This window comes from Microcaecilia unicolor, chromosome 1, assembly GCF_901765095.1.
Source record: "Microcaecilia unicolor chromosome 1, aMicUni1.1, whole genome shotgun sequence".
NCBI lineage: Eukaryota > Metazoa > Chordata > Amphibia > Gymnophiona > Siphonopidae > Microcaecilia > Microcaecilia unicolor.
In genome coordinates this window covers 705,477,163-705,493,443 of record NC_044031.1, presented here as the reverse complement: position 1 = coordinate 705,493,443, position 16,281 = coordinate 705,477,163, and the positions used below count along the sequence as shown (strand labels likewise).

Genomic DNA, 16,281 nt, shown 5'->3' with positions numbered 1-16,281 from the left:
GGGTATGTTGTGGGTGGCCAGAAAAGAATTTCCTGTTATTTATGATTTTATAATGGCAGTGCCTGCATACTTCAAAAAATCTAAATGTTGGCAGTTATGCCTTCTCTGAGGTAGACATGTCACTGACAGTGCGTTTGGCGATGGGATTTGCACCACTGATTGAGGGGGCAACTATGTTTACCTGTCTGGTGTTAAGAACCACCTTAAAATTTCATAAGCCAATTGATTCCTCAGCCAGCTCTTCCTAGATGTTCAGTTTTACAGAATCTGCTACTTACATATGTTTGTGCAACATTTACACATCCAAAACCTGAGTAATAGTGCTCTTTTTTACATGTGTTTCGGAGATGGTTGTTAAATTGATGCTTCCACTGTGTATGCTGCCAAATATGTGTCTCCCACAACCTTATAGGTATTTTACAGAAGGCTCTGCATTCAGCAAGCTTTATTTTATAAAATACCTTGCCAGTAGTAAACATCCTGACGCGGACTTACTTTTTCTTCCTAGATGCCCTATGTAAAGTTGGTCTTTCTACACTGTGATCGCTTGAAATATTTCATTGTCCCCATCATGTGGGTTGCCTCCCTCCTCTTCTAGTCTGTCATATCTAGGTCTTCAAATCATCTCATAGTTTTTCCTGCAGACCCTGCACCATTTTAGTAGCTTTTTTTTGTTGTCTACCTTTTTGACCTAGTGTGGCCTCCAGAATAGGATCTAGTATGCCATAAATCTCACCAAAGATCTGTACAGAGTCATCTTCACCCTCTCTCTCTTTACTGGTCATAGCTTTTCCCGTGAATCGTAGCATGCCTCTGCTACGTTTCACTGTACTGTCACAATATTTTGCTACATTTCTGTGTTCTCCTGATTGGTGGATAACATTTTACCTCCCTCCACAATACCTAGGGCTCTGTTTACTAAGGTACACTAGCGTTTTTAGCGTGCGCTTATAGTGCGGCTTAGTAAACAGGGCTCCTATTGTTTCATTATTAATTTTTTAAAAAATTTTTGCACCCCAAGTGCAAGATAGTGTATTTTATTTCTCTAAATTACCCCTCTTTATAAACTAGTCAGTATAGCAGCAGTCCTCAGCAGGAAGCCACACATATATATCTTTTATAACGTATATATTTTTACTCTTATAAAAAAAGGGTGGTTGTGTTTAGACTGGGAATAAAACTACCTTCATATCATTGAATTTTAAGAAATACTGCATACTTTACCTAAGCTTAAGCCATCTGCAAGTACAGAGCACACAGGAACTTTTGTACCCCACACTGATTGAAATGCATTTTCAAAGAGAAGTGCCCCAAAACTAGCTACAAATTACAGGGGTCCAAAAGCACCTTTCTACCTTGCCATTAGATGGCATAGTGAAAATTGCTTCTAAATTATTTTTGATCTCAAACCTCTGTAAGCTGGTTTTCTCAGGTGATGGAACTTTTGTTTATTTTTGTTTTCTAACCAGGTCATTCTTATAAGTGGAGAACTTGTCTTGCATCCGGCTTTGCATTGTGGCTGCAGGGGAGAACTTGGATTGAAAGATAGAGATCAACTATGTGCACACAAAAAATGCATCCTAACCTGCAGCTTGTTTTCTCAATCACGGACAGGTCCTCTAACTCTAAAGCATCTCCCTATGGATGTGGAATGGGAGAAAAGCTTTAGACTCCTGACAGTACAGCTGCAATTTACGACTTGAGTTCTACGAAAGAAAAACTGGCATTTGTTTGTGTTCAGTATGATGTGATCAGACTGCGCTGACACGATTCTCCAGCTTTCTTTTTGCCATTCATTTTCACTGACGGTTGATTTTCATTTTGAGAGCTTTTTAATTTCTCACGTCACTGGGTTTTACTTTGCCATAGTCTTGCTTTGCAGCACCCGGGGCCAATATTACTAAGGCTTTTTTTTTCTACTCTGTGCCTACCGGAATAAAACAAAACAAAAACAAAGCTTAGTGCCCCTTTTATTTATCTGTACCAGTCACTTGTCAAATGATATATGGTTGTACTAAAATTCATATAAGATGACACTGAAGGACATAAATGTATGTGTACCTGAGAAGAGAAACAGTAACAAAAAGGAAAAACCAGAGACGGCAAAATAACAAATATCTAAGCAAGAAAGGAAGGAAGGTATAAAGCCTCAAAGAGCTCCAAACTCCAAAAGTTTATAGAGTTAAATGTGATCCTAAACGGATCAACTCTTCATCATCGACTACAAAAAAAACCCTTCCAAGCAACTAGAACGTTAGATATTATTAGGAAATGAATGGAAAGAAAAAATGAGGACTCTACAATGCCTTTGTAATGCTCCATGATGCGACTGCACCTCAAATATTGTGTGCAGTTTTGGTCACTGTATCTCAAAAAAGATATGGTGGAAGTAGAAAAGGTACAGAGAAAGGCGATGAAAATTGATAAAGGGGATAGGACGACTTCCTTATGAGGAAAGGCTAAAGTGGCTATGGCTCTTCAGCTTGGAGAAGAGACAGCTATGGGGAGATATGATAGAGTTCTATAAAATAATGAATGGAATGAAACGGGTAGATGTGAATCGATTGTTTACTCTTTTCAAAATTACTAGGACTAGGGGGCACGCAATGAAACTACAAAGTAGTAAATTTAAAACGAATCGGAGAAAATATTTCTTCACTCAACGTTTAATTAAACTCTGGAATTCATTGCCAGAGAATGTAGTAAAAGCATTTGGCATAGCAGGGTTTTAAAAAGGTTTGGATAGCTTCCTAAAAGAAAAGTCCATAGACCATTATTAAAATGCACTTGGGGAAAATCCACTGCTTATTTCTAGGATAAGCAGCATAAAATGTATTGTACTGTTTTGGGATCTTGCCAGGTGACCTGGATTGGCCATTGTTGGAAACAGGATGCTTGGCTTGATGGACCTTAGGTCTGTCCCAGTATGGCAATACTTATGTACTTATGAAATTAACCTAGGTCCCTCTGCATGACGATACATACAGTAACACTAATGTTGGTCAACAGGCTTGCCCATTATCCTTTCTTTTGCTCAATCTCTTTAAATGCTGTTTTCACCAGTCGTTTAAGCAAAAAAAAAAAAAAAAACCAGCACAAAGGGCCTTTAAAAACCCAAGGGACACACGGTGCTTATGTTGAAATCTTTAATCAAATTTGATTGAAGGAAGACCCGACACGGGCCGTGTTTCGGTGCCACCGCACCTGCGTCAGGGGTCACACGAATGATGATGAGGCTTATGCAAACAAATTCAGTGCCTCTGTTAGATTTGCAAAGTTGTCTCTGAATTATATTCCTCCTTATGTAATACAATATTGAATACACACTCACTTCAAAAGTGAACTACAATATTGTGAGCGTGTATTCAATATTGTATTACATAAGGAGGAATATAATTCAGAGATAACTTTGCAAATCAACAGACGCACTGAATTTGTTTGCATAAGCCTCATCATCATTCGTGTGACCCCTGACGCAGGTGTGGTGGCACCAAAACACGGCCCGTGTCGGGTCTTCCTTCAATCAAATTTGGATTTTTAAAGGTTTCAACATAAGCACCGTGCCCCTTGTGTTTTTAAAGGCCCTTTGTGTTGTTTTTTTTTTTTTGCTTGGACTTTGTTTTGTGCTTTGTTACACTTCACGAGTCGTTTAGTCACATCAGTACCCTAACTTCACTTAACTATATTTTTTATTAGTTGCCAGCTTTCTCACAGCTAACATTCAAGGTTACTTGACACTGTCTACAACTTAGGAAGAGGGAGGACTTATGTATTTTAAGAGTGAACCCTTTTGCACTTTCCAGCTTATTAACCCCTTTTGTAGGTAAAGGATGGCAGAAAACATCCCGGCAGATTATATATCACATCCTCACATTATTTATATCAGTAGTACATACTAGTGTGAGATGTGAAGAGGCATTTTATTTTCCTGGTGAATGACAAAATATCCTCAATATTTTCTCATTATTTCTGAAATGTACTTAAGTAAAAATAATTATGATCTTATAGTTTCTTTGCATTTAATTTTAATCGGTGTCGCAGGGAAGGAACTCTGTATAGTTGAGGAACAGCCAGTACATTTTTTCTAGAAAAAGAAATGCCAGTATTCAGATTCAGGGCTGCCTGGGGGAGGGGGAGGAGAAGAAAGGGGCATGAATCAGGGTGATAGCCCAGGGCTCTGGCTCTGATTTTAGACCCACCATTTGGAACCAGCAACTGAGCCTATGAAAAAGAAGCTTTGTAAATAGTACACTGCTACCCAAAGCCCCAAATCTCCTCCTAGAAAAACAAAATGAATTGGACTGCTATGGATCCCTACACAAAAGCTCCATGCCAGCAGAATACCTTTCTTCAGTTCCCCAAGCAGAACATAGACATACTGTCATTAAACATAGAATAACTGACCATAAATTAAAAATGTGCAGGCAAAAGCTGAACTGAAAAACCCATGAAGCCTGACTCTTAGTGCACTGCAGCACCGGAGAAGGAGAAACAGAAATAATGTTTCCTCATGTACTGAGTAAACTACAAAGATACAGTGTTGTGTAAATGTCTTCATTCTATGTACATTTGTCTCCTTCTGTGATCTGAAAGAGTTTTTAATTGACATTATACTGTATACTTTCAGATTTACAGAAATATTCAAAAAGTAGATTAAGAAAGCAAAACGTTTTGGTTGCATAAGTCTTCATGCCACTTAATTTAGTACACAATAGAAGCTTCTTTTTCAGCAATAACAGCCAGAAATCGTTTAGGGTAAATGTCTACCAATTTCACATAACAAGAATGGGCAAAAACTGCACCTTCTTAGTAGACTAACACATACTCTAAAAGGATGGCTGGACTGCAGTTCTGGGCTTTGACTGGGCCATTCGAAGACTTTGGTTTTCTTCTTGCTGAGCCACTCCATTGATGCTTTTTTACTTTAGGATAGTTATCCTCCTGAGAGGTGAATCTTCTCCCTAGTCTCTGGTCTGTAGCAGACTAGAAAAGGTTTCCCACTAGTATCAGTTTCTACTTTGCACTATCCAATAATATGCTTTACTGTAAGGATAGTGTTAGCCACTCAAGTTGCTTAGCATTGAGATTAAAAAAAAAATCAATTTCTGCCACATGCATGCAGTATCCCCTCAATAGTTCTTTACAGATGCTATGCGGCACATCATATGGCTTTTCTTCAGCAGTGGCTTCCTTCTGGCCTCCTTTTCATACAGTCCAAAATTAAGGGCGTCAACAGTCAAGAATAGAAGCAGTATCCAACATAGGAGTATAGGCTGAAGAATGAAGGGAGTTGGGTAACAAATGCAATCCACAGCAATATGGTAACAGTCACTTTGACGCACAGCCCAATGCAGCCATGCTACAGCTGATGCCTGCATCAGGGATGTATCTTGGTGTCTAAAATACAAATGAAAACATAAATATCTTATCACAACGAAGCAGGTACACAATGTATATTGTGCTTCCGCTTACATATTTCATCTTACCTTATCTTTGGCTTTTGTAGCTTTGCTTTATCCCCATATAGGTCCAGAGTGGGATAACAATAATTAAGAGGCTGATTAATAAACCCAAATTGGGATTATACCCTAAAACTCCCCCCCACAAAAGCACTCCAGCATTTATTATAAAAGTTAATTACAGAATGAGTATGTCTTTAATTGTTTATAAAAGTTAATGTAAGAAGATCTTAAATGAATTACCTGTGGTAAAGAAGTCCCAAGTCTGTACTAACTGAAATAGAATTTTCGTGAAATCATTTAACTTTTAAAGCTTTAACTGTAGGAAAGCATAACAGATAATGATTTACACTATGATGGGAATGTCCTAATCTTAATTATAAAAACAGAAGACAAGCTCTGAGGAATATCCTTCTAGGTTTCATAAATCAAACAACACATCTTCAACAAAATACAAGCTTCCACCTGCAGCCAATGAAGTTGTACCAATAGTTTTTTTCTTTCTAAATATAAATTTTATGGCTGTATTTTATATTAATTGAATTATTTTTCTTAGTTTAAGTGAAATACCTGCATAAAGAGAGTTACAGTAGTCCAGTTATGAAAAAATAGCAACTACACTACCACTGCAAAATGAACGTCAGAATAATATGATCGAACTGACCAAAATTATTTGTTTAAAGAACGTTTTTTTGATTAAATTGTTGATTTGAGGTTTCATACTCAAAGAGGAATCTAGTAGTGCTCCCAACACTTTTGAGATCCTTTTCACAGTTAGAGGAGCCCCATCACTAGATGGAATTCAATTTGGAATTGTATCAACATTGGACTGAAGCAAAGAATTTTTGTTTTATCACTGTTAAGATTTAAAAAAATGAGAAAAAGGCCAGTCTCTAAGCTTTCCAGTTTCGAGAAGATTGGAACTAACAGAAAAATATAATCTGTGTATTAATATAAGGGTGCGTACCCCTTTCCTTGAACTTGAGGAACCCAATGAACTCAGATATTTATTTTAAACAAGATTGGAGAAATTGGGGACCACCACAAGGTAGGCACCAAATAAAAAATTATTCTCTATACTTCAAGAACGTTGTTGTAATGTCAACGAGGGTGTGCCCGGAGCCTGGATAAAATGGAGCTACACAGCAGGTTAAGGTGAACAGAAATATTTATTAAATGTGCCAGGTAGGGTTTCCTGTTCATTTCACAGGTAGGGGAGAAAGTAAACACAAAACTAGTTCTTGTACGTAAGAATGTTCTCTCATGGCCTGCTCCTTCAGGGCCTTGGCATGCTTTACTGGCTCTCAGCAAGACAGTACTGTTAGTGGGACTGTGGCCTGATTCTGCAGAGATGTTGTTTTGGTCTCTGCTCAGTAACATTTGCCGACTGCCCTCAAGTACACAGTTCTGCAAGGTCCCAAATCAAACTTGGCCTACCTGACTGTAGCTGTTGCAGTTCATACATACACGGTGAAGGCATGTGCAGTCAGGTAATACTGCTTCCTTCTGGGCCTGACTAATCTATCTGTGCTCTGGTTTTTATACTTCTGGACTGCACACTTCTAGCTCCTTCCCTCTTGTGTCACTTCCTCATGAGTGGGACTGTGAGTAAGGCGGCTCTGACACTATGAGAGAGTGTCCTTAAGGGAAAGTGGCAGCATCCCATAGACTCCCTCACAAATATAACATCTATTTTATAAGAAAGAACTGAACCAGGGTAAAACAGAATTGCAAATTCTAATTCTGATAATTTAGATAACAAAATATGATCTACAGTATCAAAGGCTGCCGAAATTCTAAATACCCTTTTTACTTCAGAAGTTAAGATAATCAAAAGGATCTCTGAGCTGTAGAAATCACCTAAATCCAAATTGGGAGACGTGAAGAACATAGGAATAGCCATACTGGTTCAGACCAATGGTCCATCTAGCCCACTCTCCTGTTTCCTACAGTGGCCAAGCATATCAAATCTCCTCCCCACTTCCATCCAACCTCTACCCCCTCTCTCTTCTCCTCACCTCCATCCAGCCTCTGCCCCCCTCTCTCTCCTCCTCACCTCTATCCAGCCTCTGCCCCCCTCTCTCTTCTTTTCACCTCCATCTAGCCTCTGCCCCTCTCTCTCCTCCTCACCTCCATCTAGCCTCTGCCCCCCTCTCTCCTCCTCACTTCCATCCAGCCTCTGCCCCCCTCTCTCTCCTCACCTCCATCCAGCCTCTGCCCCCCTCTCTCTCCTCCTCACCTCCATCCAGCCTCTGCCCCCCTCTCTCTCCTCCTCACCTCCATCCAGCCTCTGCCCCCTCTCTCTCCTCCTCACCTCCATCTAGCCTCTGCCCCCTCTCTCTCCTCCTTACCTCCATCTAGCCTCTGCCCCCCTCTCTCTCCTCACCGCCATCCAGCCTCTGCCCCCCTCTCTGTCCTCCTCACCTCCATCCAGCCTCTGCCCCCTCTCTCTCCTCCTCACCTCCATCCAGCCTCTGCCCCCTCTCTCTCCTCACCTCCATCCAGCCTCTGCCCCCCTCTCTCTCCTCCTCACCTCCATCCAGCCTCTGCCCCTCTCTCTCTCCTCCTCACCTCCATCCAGCCTCTGCCCCCCCTCTCTCTCCTCCCCACTTCCATCCAACATCTGCCCCTCTCTCCCCTCCCCACTTCGATTCAGCATCTGTCACTCTCTCCCCTCCCTACAGAACTTAGTACAAGAACAGTGCTGGGCAGACTTATACAGTTTGCGCCCTGAGAATGGCAAGGACAAATCAAACTCGGGTATACATATAAAGTATCACATACCATGTAAATGAGTTTATCTTGTTGGGCAGACTGGATGGACCGTACAGGCCTTTATCTGCCGTCATTTACTATGTTACTTCCATTCAGAGTCTGCCCTTATCTCCATTCCTCACTTTCATTCAGCGTTTGCCCCCTGACATCCCCACTGCTGCTGCTTCCCCAAACCACCAGCAGCGGCAAAACACAATACAGCCACCACGATGAGGGTGTTCATTTTCAAAGCACATAGACTTACAAAGTTACTTAGTACCCTATGGAATTTTGTAAGTCTAAGTGCTTTGAAAGTGAACATGCAAACTTTTCGAAATAATCAGCTAGTTAGAGACCAACCAAATGTTCTGTCAATTTAGAAAGAAAAGGTATATTGGTAACTGAATTAAAACTAGCAGCTTTTGTTAAAGTCAAAGTTTTTGCTTTATTGCTGTCAGCACAATATCACCCATAGGAAAAGAAAAACATCTAAGAATTGCTATCAAATTTATAAACCTAACCAGCCAATTATTTATTTCCTGAAGGTGCGAGAAAACATGTGGATAAAGGTGAGCCGGTTGATGTAGTGTATCTAGATTTTCATAAAGCTTTTGATAATGTTCCTCATGAGAGACTCCTGAGAAAAATAGAGTCATGGGATAGGAGGCAAGGTTCTGGTGTGGATTAGGAATTGGTTATTGGACAGAAAACAGAGGGTAGGGTTAAATGGTCATTTCTCTCAATGGAGGAGAGTGAACAGTGGAGTGTCGCAGGGATCTGTACTGGGACTGGTACTATTTAATAAATTTATAAATGATATGGAAATTGGAATGACGAGTGAGGTGATCAAATTTGCAGATGATACAAAACTATGCAAGGAAGACCTAAGGAAATTGGAAGACTGGGCATTCAAATGGCAGATGAAATTTAATGTAGACAAATGGAAGGTGATACACATTGGAAAGAATAATCTGAATCACTGTTATCTAATGGTAGGTTCAACCTTGGGGGTCAGTGCTCAAAAAGATCTGGGTGTCATTGTAGATAATACGCTGAAATCTTCTGCTCAGTGTTTTTGACGGTGGCCAAAAAAGCAAACAGGATGCTAGGAATTGTTAGGAAAGGGATGGTGAATAAGACCAAAAATACTATAATGCCTTTGTATCGCTCCATGGTGCGTCCGCACCTTGAGTATTGCGTTCAGTTCTGGTCACCGTGTCTCAAAAATGATATAGTGGAATTAGAAAAGGTTCAAAGAAGAGCGACTAAAATGATAAAGGGGATGGAACTCCTCTTGTATGAAGAAAAGCTAAAGAGGTTAGGGCTCTTCAGCTTGGAAAAGAGATGGCTAAGGGGAGATATGATTGAGGTCTACAAAATCCTGAGTTGTGTAGAACTAGTAGAAGTAAAGTGATTTTTTACTTGTTCCAAAAGTACAAAGACTAGAGTACACTCAAGGAAGTTACATGGAAATATTTTTTCAATCAACGAATAGATAAGCTCTGGAACTCTTTGCCGGAGGAGGTAGTAACAGTGGTTAGCATATCTGGGTTTAAAAAGGTTTGGACAAATTCCTGGAGGAAAAGTCCATAGTCTGCTATTGAGACAGACATGGGAAGCAACTGCTTGCCCTGGGATTTGTAGTATGGAGTGTTGCCATGATTTGGATTTCTGCCAGGTACTTGTGACCTGGCTTGGCCACTGTTTGGAATACAGGATACTGGGCTAGATGGACGATTGGTCTGACCCAGTATGGCTACTCTTATGTTCTTATGTACAGCACTTCCAGACTGTGTACATGGCTGGCGATTGGAGTTCGGATGAGGCAGCCACGATTGATGACTATTTGATTCGTTCCCAAATACCCACTCTGAATCCTGAAGCAGTAGAAGCCTTGAATCGTCCTTTGAGAGCCAAAGATGTGCAGGGCGCTCTTCGTATTCTTCTGCTTTTCTCGGCTCCGGGGTCAGTTGGCTTTACCAGTAAATTTTGCAAATTGCTTCAGGCTCCTTTTATTGGCCCCATGCTTTACTATTATGATACGGTGATTGCTCAGCAGTCTTTTCCTCTGCCCTCATTACATTATTACTAAACCGGGTCAACTTACAATCTTACCAGAGGCGTATTGCCCAATCTTGTTAATTAACATGGATATTAAAATCTTATGGCGCATAATGGCAGATTGGCTGTGGTTTTGCAGGTATTGATTTTGCTGGATAAGTTGGGTTTGTTTGTGGTCGCCAGTTGGTTGTCAGCGTCCAGAAGCTCCTACTGGTGATGTTTATGTTTATTGTGTTTATTAAGAACTTGATAAACTGTCGTAATTCCAAAAGATGGGTTGCACAGTTGACATATAGGGGTTCCACTCTTGGTGACTAGTTTGGTGCGGCATACGCCTTTGATCAGTACATGAGTCCTTTTTGTTTCGTACTTTACAGTATGTGGGGATCCAAGAGTGGTTGTACCAGGCGGTGTCTACTCTCTGTTCAGTCCTCCAGGCATCTCTCTTGGTTAGTTGTGTGTCTGCCTGTCCTGTTTTGGTGGAACAGAGCACATGCCAGGGCTGTCCCCACTTCTTTTTTTGCTTTTCTTAGAACCTTTGTTATGTGTGCTCTGTACTGCGGTGGATGTGCAGGGTGTTGAGTTACGGGATCAGTCAAGGTCTTGGCATATGCTGATGATCTGTTATTGACCTTGACAGACCCCCAGTGTTCCTTGCCTGCAATGCTTCATCATATTGAACAATATGGGGTGCTGGCAGGTTTTCAGCTTAATAATTACAAATGTCAGGCACTCCCTCTGACCACTGACATTTGCTCTGGCTGGCAAGGGGATTTTCCCCTCAGCTGGGTAGACGGCCATCTTAAATATTTGGGGGTAATTAACCCTTCTGAGCTGTCTCACCTATATGCAAGAAACATTTCACCTTTTGCAATTCTATCATGCCTACCCCCTCACCTTTTGGGGAGAGTTCATTTGTTTAACATGATTTTGTTACCTCGTTGACTCTGTGCTTTTCAGAGGCTGCCGCTCTATCTCAAGGTTAGGGATGAGCGTTTGTTGTATAGAGCTCTACAAGGATTTCTTTGGCAGGGTCGGTGCACCAGACTTCCTGTTTCAATTACTCAGAAGCCTCAGGCACATGGGGGAGGGGGGATAGATTTTTAAATGTACTTATTTATCTGTGGCATGCACTATGCGATTAATGACTGGTTTTGGGGTATTAATATTTTTTCGGCTACATCCCTTGAAACAGACTTTTTGGGCTGTGAGCATTTCAGCTGGCTGCTGCATACTGTGCCCCAATGTTCTTCCCAGTTCATAGTAGGCAACCCTCTTCTCTACTCCCCAGATGGCTTGGTGCTGGCTCTTCAAACGCCATTATTTCTCAGTGATGCGACTCTGTACTTTATTTTTTTTTTTCATAATCCAGACTTTTCTCCAGGATCTGATTCTCCAGTTTTCTTCCGTTAGTGCTCAATTGGATGTCTCTATTTATACCAGTTCTTAACTGATGATGGCAAATTGCACCCCTTTGTGTTAGCTCCAGCAGGTTTACTCTCTCCTGCCCATGGACCATTTTGCATACCTTCAGCTTTGCAACTATGCTCGAGGTCTTGGCTGGGAGAAATTGAGTGAAGTTGTTAAGATCTGGACTGTGCCCATGTTGTGGCCTTGTGGACTTGCCGACTTGCCAACCATGTTAACAGCGGAGCAGATACAAGCTGCTCTGCTTTGTGCAGTGGTTCATTGTTACTGTTCCTCTTTGGGAACTCCAGTATAAATTTGTGCTGTGACTATATATTTCATCTTTTTGGGCATTCTGGGCTTTGCTTTGTCCTTCAGGGGCCTGTCCTAAATGCCACACCTCTGCTGCTATCCTCATCTATATGTTTTGGGACTGTCGTGTTATTCAACAGTTTTGGTTGCAGATGACTCAACATGTTATGTCTTATTGGATACGTACCCTACCTTTGACCCCACTTTTTTTTTTTTTTTTTTACTTCTTTAGCTGCCCTGATACCACCTGGACTGCAAGATTTCTTGCGTAGAATGATGCTCATGGGGAAAAAAGGTAATTTTGTTGTGTTTTCTGGATGCTGCTTCGCCTACTTTGTCCCTTTCGTGGACACAGATGATTACTGGCAATGGAACGGTAGACTGTGCAAGACTTCTCGTCTGCCAAGGGGTTAAAATTTCAGTGTACTTGGGAACAATTTGGGGCCACGTTCAGCCAGCTGCTCACAACTGCATTCTAAATCAATAAGCTTACACAATCATCACTCTATTTGGTGTCTCTTGTTCTGCAGAGTGGGGAGGGTGGGTGGTAGAGTGGGGTGGGATGTTTGTTTTATTGCTTTGGTTGCTTACCTTGCTGTTTGTACAGCTTGTTTGATATTTTATATTAATAAAAATGATTTAAACATAACATGCATACCCTTTATGAGATTAATTAGTTATCTGCATGGGCACATATTTAGGTAGCGAACCATATGTATATGTTTGTCCATATTTATTTGATTATTTTAGGTTTTTAGTATGGTTTTGATGGTGCAGTATGGTAATATTTTAATGAGATATTTATGTATTTGTATTTTAGACATCAGTATATGCCCCCTGATGCAGGCATAAGCTGAAACTTGGCCATGTCGGGCTGTCTCAATAAATTGAGTGCTACCATACTGCTGTGGATTGTATGTTATCCAACTCCATTGTTCAAAAATAAGAAAGGCCAAGTGTTACTTCCCTTCTTTTTTTGTATGTGTCTTTTTGTAAGACGATATGCCAAATAAAAAGGGAATTTAATTTATTGAAGCATTTCCTTAAAAATAAATTCCCTTTTTATTTAGTGCATGATATTACTACCCCTCCTTTTTTTTATTTTTTTGTTACCTTCCGATATAGTGCATGTTATCTTGATTGTTGAGCAGTCAGCATTTTCCTTAGTTTCAACCAGAGACTTCTGTAGTTCATTTAAAGTAATCATAGGCATCACAGTGACTGTCCTCAGTAGGTTCCTTACGTCATGCTATCTGACTTTTGGAGAAATGGCCTGATCAAAGTGATGTCTAATTGAGAGCAAACTATCTCCACCTTAATGTTTTGAAATATTTTATAGCCTTTCCCCGATCTGAATCTTTTGGATGCCACAGTTCTTTTGGCAGCACCCAAACCTGGCAGTAGAGGTAGTGTCTTGGAGAGGGGATCGAGAGAGAGAGATTACTTCAGGCAGTTTCAGTTGGCTGTTCTAGGAGGGAACTACTGAATTTGGCAACAGACCTGGAAGTGCCAGGGTGCCAAAGAGGGAAGCAGTTCGACTACTTAAATGGTCTGACTGGAATAGTTTTTATTGGACTAGCTAGAACAGGCAGCAGTGAGAGAGTGCTGGGCCTTGTAGAAAGAAAGCAGCACTGGTGGTGATTCCATCTTAAACAATAATATTTAACCATCTCTCTGACCTCACGTGCAACTTTCTTCAAATCAATCACCTTATTTTCTAATTCTTCCTACTTTCTTACTCATCTATATGTTACAACTTTGCTTTACCCTTCACTACCAATTATAATGTTTGTAGTACATATTGTGTTGTCATTGCAAGTAGCATACCATGCCATACTTTGTATTGTTCTAATATTTTTACTGCTCTAATTGCCTATTGCTCATGTTTGATCTATTCTTACTGTACACCACCTTGAGTGAATTCCTTCTAAAAGGCGGTAAATAAATCCTAATAATAAAATAAATAATAAACCCGTGGCAGAAGTGCTAGTGTTAAAAATCAATGCACACTACTAGAATTAAAAAAAAAAAGAAACAGGCCTGGTCTCATCCCCTACATGCTAAAAAAAGGAGAGTATATGTTGTGGTAAATATGAAATGTTCCTTTCAACTTTACTGTGTGTTTATCTTTCAAACCACAACATGCAACTTGACTGCCAAGTAATTTAAAATGAAGCCTATTTCTCTCTCAGTCCTTTTCATGGCTGTTCTTCTGCTTTGCCCCAGTAGACTATGGAAATCTTTATGGCATGTATCTTATGGATAGGACTGTTGTGTGGTGCAGGAAAACTGACTTACAACCCAGAGCACCAGGCCTGGAAGGTGCTGCGACCTGTCTGGTTCACATGTAGGTGTTTGAACCATATGCGAAATAGCAAGTCTCTGAGATGAATGAATGAATAAATAAAGAAATAAATTGTGGCCACAACAGAGGTGCCTTAGTAGGATGAGCAGCTGGTCATAAGGCAGAGAAGTTCTGAGGAGAGCAAGAATAGGGATTCCCGGAACCATCACCAGCAAGGTGCTGCATGAGTGCCCATGAACGGGTCAGAGAAACCCTCCAGCTGGCCACAACAATGGAGGGAGACTTCTATCACCCCACCCAGGGCAGTTTTAAATTGGCTTAGGTCTTATGGAAAGGGCTAGTGAAAAGCTCCATGGCATAAATTATTGCTGAAGCTTCTCTTGAGATATTTTTGGACTTTTGGGTCATTTAAAATGTAACTGTGCCTTTATTACTCTGTCTCTTGAACACTGTTAGTTTGCTGAAGTGTGACTGTGAAGCCACAAGGTGTGATTTGGTCTGGGAGAGGATGTGTTTCTCTGGGAGCCACCAGGGATCATTTTGTAGCAGGGGCACAGTTTCTATCCCCTTGGGGCTGACTAAATTGCCTCTCATCTTCTGTTCTCCAAGGATACATACAGTTAGGAGTTTGTGTTGATCAAGTATTTTCAGATTTGCTCTGTCTAAATCTTTATTTAAAAATTTCTCATATTTCGCCTATCAACAAATCTAGGCAGCTTACAATAATACATACATAATAAATTCTGACAAGGTACAAAAACAACACGATTAAAAGCATTGAACTTAAAAATTAATCATATACTTTAAGAATGCAGTATTCTGAAAACGCACCTTGAGAACCAGAGCTGAGCAGGCTGTTTCCCCAAGGAAAACATTTTGTACCTCAAACTACTAAATGCAGCATAGGAGGAAATCTACTTTGAAAATTCATGCTTGTTATAAAATTAAATTATCTCTCTGGTATTGTGAACACTGCCAGTTTTGTAGATGTTAGTTTCTAAACCAAAAGTGCTCATATAAAGGTATGCAGTAGACTGAAATCAGGAACTAGAAGACCCCAACTTCTTTTTCTATTTGCTTTAATGCAGCCTGCTGTTATGAAGCATTTTATGATGTATAAATGGAAGGCAGCTTTGTCTGTAGCTCTCCTTTAGTTAATGGATTAAATTAGCTTTGACAGCTGGATATGTGGACCAGTGTCTTGCCCGTGGCCATGATCTAATAACTATGGATATGGTAACCAGTCGTCTAAAAACATTCAGTAATGAAATACTTTTTGACAAAACATACTCTGACTTAAACAGGAAATAAGGCGGTGATAATGTGACTAAATTTGAAACTGTGCCCTGAATTGTGAATATTTAGTAAGTGCCTTTGGGATACAGAGAGAATGAGTATGTGCTTTGGGAGATGGCAGAGCTAATTGTGGTATGAAAGAGGACATAATTTTCCTACAGATATACAAAAGAGATGACTTATTAAATTTTATATGTTGATTTAACCTGAAGGTATTCAGATGTTAGATGTTGGAATATTTTGTTTTCCTGCAAATGCTTTTTAATGTTGTCTTGAGGCACCATAGAGGCATATTTTCAAAGCTCTTGGCCTTCCAAAGTTCCATAGAAACCTATGGAACTTTGGAAGGCTAAGTGCTTTGAAAATATGCAAAACCAATGGCAGATTTCTGTTTTGTACAGTGGGGGAAAAGTTCTGTTTCAAATTGGGCCTGGACCATACAGGGCAGACTAATGGGAAAGCACTGGTGACAGTTAGGGTAAGACCTCTAGTTTAGAAGCCCCAGGTACAGGTTACCTTCCTTCCTTACCCTCCTACCCCCCAATCTGTTGATCAGCTCTTAGCTTGGAAGGATATATTTGTAGGTATGTTCCTAGAAATTCAGATCATGACTTTTCTTCCTTTCTTTCACTTGTAAATATTGGTTTTGTTATTTTTACATTTTAAACTAGTTAATAGATACATAAT

At 40.4% G+C, this 16,281-nt stretch overlaps 1 protein-coding gene across 8 annotated transcripts in view; it reads left to right on the top strand.

The window, feature by feature from the left end:
- Positions 1 to 16,281, top strand: part of TCF12 (transcription factor 12) — a 762,188-nt gene that overhangs the window by 97,392 nt on the left and 648,515 nt on the right. For 6 of the 8 annotated variants that reach the window (XM_030189004.1, XM_030188999.1, XM_030188982.1 and 3 more), the window contains exon 4: positions 12,226 to 12,288. The exons of the other annotated variants lie outside the window; for them this stretch is intronic. In XM_030189004.1, the coding sequence (XP_030044864.1) occupies positions 12,226 to 12,288 (63 nt within the window). The remainder of the gene's footprint in view (positions 1 to 12,225; positions 12,289 to 16,281) is intronic. 8 annotated transcript variants of the gene reach the window in all.